This window comes from Copidosoma floridanum, unplaced genomic scaffold (assembly GCF_036245765.1).
Source record: "Copidosoma floridanum isolate Cflo_tuat_1 unplaced genomic scaffold, Cflo_Japanese_pri ptg000029l, whole genome shotgun sequence".
Taxonomy (NCBI): domain Eukaryota; kingdom Metazoa; phylum Arthropoda; class Insecta; order Hymenoptera; family Encyrtidae; genus Copidosoma; species Copidosoma floridanum.
Window position 1 is genome coordinate 3223457 of NW_028321906.1, and position 4552 is coordinate 3228008.

The 4552-nt window shown below is 38.3% G+C and overlaps 1 protein-coding gene across 1 annotated transcript; it reads left to right on the top strand.

The window, feature by feature from the left end:
* Nucleotides 1-430: 430 nt before the first annotated feature.
* LOC149373679 (regulator of chromosome condensation-like) lies at nt 431-3726 on the top strand. Its single transcript, XM_089596073.1, has 6 exons — nt 431-578; nt 1817-1936; nt 2159-2535; nt 2640-3003; nt 3083-3355; nt 3437-3726. Exons 1-6 carry the CDS (start codon nt 431-433, stop codon nt 3616-3618), a joined length of 1464 nt encoding a protein of 487 aa, XP_089452199.1. The 3' UTR covers nt 3619-3726.
* Nucleotides 3727-4552: the final 826 nt, after the last annotated feature.

Sequence of the window (4552 nt, forward strand, 5' to 3'; positions counted from 1 at the left end):
GATAAGTAAAGTTCGTTGCTTATTTGCGGGTAAAAGACTGAGCATGTCTAGACATAAAAAGATGGAGAGAAAGCCTGGGCAAGCCGACACTTTTCGTAAGCAAAGAAAAAGGAATAATACATAGACAGAAAATTGTTTCTAAAGAGAGACAAAATTACAGAAAAGTGTCTTTAGAGAGAGATATAGTATTTACACGTATTATTGAAAATATTATATTGTTAATAATTACATATTTATCGCACACGAAAGGTCGCAAGGACCCTTTTATTTAGCGCTAAGAGAGCTTTGTTACCTCAAGTATGAGAATTCGTCGGTTTAAAACTAAACACGCTGCAGCACAAGTATTAATGCAATTCAACCGTCATTTCCAAATCAGCTCACCACACTCTAGAAAACCACTCACCCTTGTCACTTCCATTAGCCACTAATCATGGAACACCAGGAATATAGGTCTAGAATACGGCCCATTAAACTAATCACAGGTCTCGCGGTGGATGATCACGCTGCCAAGCGCGTCACGCCTTGCACCTTCACTTCAAGGTCACACTTTAAGACTCTACTCTTTTCATTTAAGTTAGGTACAATTTTCACGATAGAACGTCTTTCAGAGTCCAATGCACACACGCACTCATACTATCTTGCAGTGTAACTCTTACTCAAATCGCAGATAACTGTACTTCCTTGCAGAGAATTTGCGTTGATCGATTTTGAAAAAGGCGTGCGTTACCCACTAAAATTTTCTAATCTTCTAAACTACGCCAAAATACCACTGGACTAATTCTCTCGCTACGCTTGCCAGAGCCACTTCGCCTGAAACTTTTGACCTTACCTCAGAAATTTGAGTATGTAGGTCTAGGTATTTTGATCCAATACTCTCACACCAATAAAAGTTACTAGGATTATTTGAAACAAATATTACTTAAAATTGTTGAGGAGCGCGCAGTGGCTCAGTTGGCTAGGTCGTGGGTTGGCATGCGGGAGACCGTGGTTCGATTCCCGGTCAGTGCGACTTTTCAGGCAAGTCTCTCTGTGATTTTTCACATGTGCTTTTTCATCACGAAATTCTCCTCGAGGAGAGTTTTTAGGGCTACCTTCTCGTAGCAAATTGCCTAATTTTCCCCTACCCCCCTCCCAGTAATGAGAGGCTTCCCATTCCTTTCCTTGTCCCTTTCCCAAGTGCTAAGTGCTTATAGTAGTGCCCTTATTAAAGGAGCCGGACGTAGAGTACTATAATATAGAAAAAAAATTGTTAAGAAACCGATCTCCTTGAAAGATACGATAAAGAATGCATCTGGTCGCCCACGCTGATTAAACTTTGATTTAGGTTTTCTAATAAGCATTTTTATATTGCGATTTATATGATAGATTTTAATACATACACGATAAAAAAGAAGAGTATAGGTACATGGATGCTCTAATATATTCACAAATCTTGTGGTAGCGAACAATCCTTATCCTATACTTGAAACCTAACAACGGCAATCCCACGTGATCTTCAAACACGTGATTGTTTTTTGTACTTTTGGAACCTAAACTAATATTAGACAATAATATGCGTTACTAAATAGCTTACAAACAGTAGAAAAGCACAAATAGGTAACAGTTGCTTTTTAAGAAACTGTGTAACAAGCTTACTATCATGGTTCAACTGGCTCAATGACATAGCTTCGAAAGGTCTTTCGCAACTGTGTTAACTTCTATATTAAATAGATAATTAATTTTTTAAACCTATTACCATACACATATGCTATTTTTGTTGCTTTATTATTCATTCGAGTATAAATAAATAACCCTTTAATTATCTATTTCTCAACAGTGCCACCGAAAAAAAAAGTCACACTTAAACGAAAGTCTTCAGTACCACAAGACAAGTCAGCCATACCCGTAAAACGGGCTAGGACTTGTAAAAAAAAGCAAGAAATATTGGAGATTGAGGGTACGTGAATTCTAGTTTTTTGCACATTTTGAACCATATCGCAGGATTTTTTTGTGGTTGCCATAATATCGTGGATGCAGTTTTTCACACAATTTTCTAGATCGAACTAATGTAAAAAGTTACAAGTTAATCAAACATTATAAGCCCATAAATCTGTCCCGTGAAATTAATGACGAACAAAAATCTAGTACTCCCCAGATAATGATAATTCACATTTTTTAGATCCAGTAGCTAAAGAGATCCGCCGACAAGGGAGCACTTGTGGTGCGACACTTACATGTGGCCAAGGGGACACTGGCCAGCTGGGACTAGGAGAGGAAGTCCTAGAAAAAACAAGATTCACGGAAGTCTCGCAATTAACAGATGTAATTTCCATTGCTGGAGGAGGCATGCATAACATAATCCTCACCAAAGATGGTCGCGTTGCAACTTTTGGTTGCAACGACGAAGGGGCATTGGGGAGAGACACTACAGAGTGTGGAGAATCTACCCCGGGATTTGTAGAGTTACCTGCGCGGGCTTTACAAGTAACCGCGGGTGATTCCCATAGTGCCGCTCTCCTTGAAGATGGGAGGGTTTATTGTTGGGGAGCATTTTGGGTAAGAGAAAGCTTGTTAATTTATAATGAAAAAAACTAAGAACTAATAATTCAGGTAGCAGTAATAAGCATTTTAATCAATTGTCACATGATTTCACTTTGTAGGATTCGCATGGAACATTAGGGCTGGTGACGAGAAAAAAAGAAGAGACTCCGACTAACATACTTCCAAATAAAAAATTTCTGAAAATATCATCTGGTTCGGACCATCTTGTGCTACTCGATAACACTGGGACAGTGTTCACACTGGGATGTGCTGAGCAGGGCCAGCTCGGCAGAGTTTCCATAAGAAAAGTGGACCGACACACAAGACGAGGAAAGGACCAACTCCTCACCCCAGAGAAAGTCCACTTTAACATAAAAAAGAATATCAGTATTAAAAATATCTGGGCTGGAAGCTTTTCCACGTTCGCTGAAGCAGGGAATGGCGACCTGTACGTTTGCGGACTTAACAATTATAACCAGATCGGTATGTTAGTTTTTATAAGAAAATTTTTAAAATAAATGTTTGACCTGATTCGAATAACTTATTTTTCATTTAATTTTAGGTCTCAAAGGATGTGATAGAACCTTACACCCTAAGGTTTCCAACACATTCAGCAGACACAGATGGATGCAAATCAGCTCAGGTCAGCATCACACTGTTGCTGTGAACGATAAAGGACGAGTTTATACAATCGGGCGTAAGGAATACGGAAGATTAGGCCTTGGGAGCCTATGCGAGGATGCTCAGGAGCTGATGCCAGTGCCCAAGCTGGAAAACTTAAAGTGTATTGACGTGGCAGCTGGTACTGCACAGTCGTTTGCCGTCACAAATACTGGTAAGTCTAATTATAGTATGCGAAATAAAAATTAATGTCTAGAATATACGATAACAAATTAATCTCGACAATTTTTTTCAGGAACACTCTATGCCTGGGGCATGGGCTCGGAAGGTCAGTTAGGAACTGGTAAAGAGAAAGATATATACGAGCCTGAATTAATTAATTCAAAATACGTCAAAGATGCATTCGTCCTCCAGGTATCTGGAGGAGGGCAGCACACGATTGTTTTAGTAAAAAAACCACATTCTTCGTTAATATAATGGTATGCTGCCCTCCATCTGATACCTGAAGGACCAGTACATCTTTGACAGGTATTCGCTACGTGCACAAGCTGAAAAAGCGATCTCAGCAATACCTGATGTGCTAATATGTGAAACTAAACGATATGTTTGTCTTCTGCTAGCAGACTGCTAAGCATTACTATAATTAGAAAGTTATGTGTTTATACATCGACAACCATTCTAGGGGTTAAATTTTTAATAAAATTATGAGTAGCATGTAAATATTTTACTCAGACATGTTCATTAAAAAACGCAGTGAAATACATTAGATACTGTGTATTTCTTAGAGTTTTTAGCTGGGGTCTGATCCTCAAAGCGTATCGTATGAACGTGTGTACATACTGTGTGAACACGCCGGTATAGGGCTAACGGAGCTCTTTGATTGGTCAGAGGAGGTCTGTGTTGACTGCATTGCAAACTAATAAAATATATCTCGTATCACACAGTACACGGACTTGTGTTGAAGTAATACTCAAGCGCTTATAGTGCTTGTAGTACAAATTTTGTCTTTAGTTATTCACATAGGATTGTACCACTTGAGACATTGTATTAATTCATGATATAATAAACACAGAACCTTTCGTGTATCAATCGAGGTGCTGTGTTCCTATTGGTATCAAGCACATATCGCGAATATTGCCTTCTGCTGTGCCAGACCAATAGTTCTCGTTTTTCCCTAGGATGGCGCTGCTTCAAAATTGTACACATAGCGAATAGAATTGATGAGAATTGGCTCATAGATACTTTGGTCTTCGTCTACATTCTTTGGATCATTTATTCGTCTACATTCTTCGGATGATTTATTTAAGTTAATTAATTAATTAAATTAGTTGATAAAATTTGATTTTATGTTTCATAAAAAATCATCGTATTTTTAAATTTTAATACTTTTCTCTTTAAGTTTATTCAAATT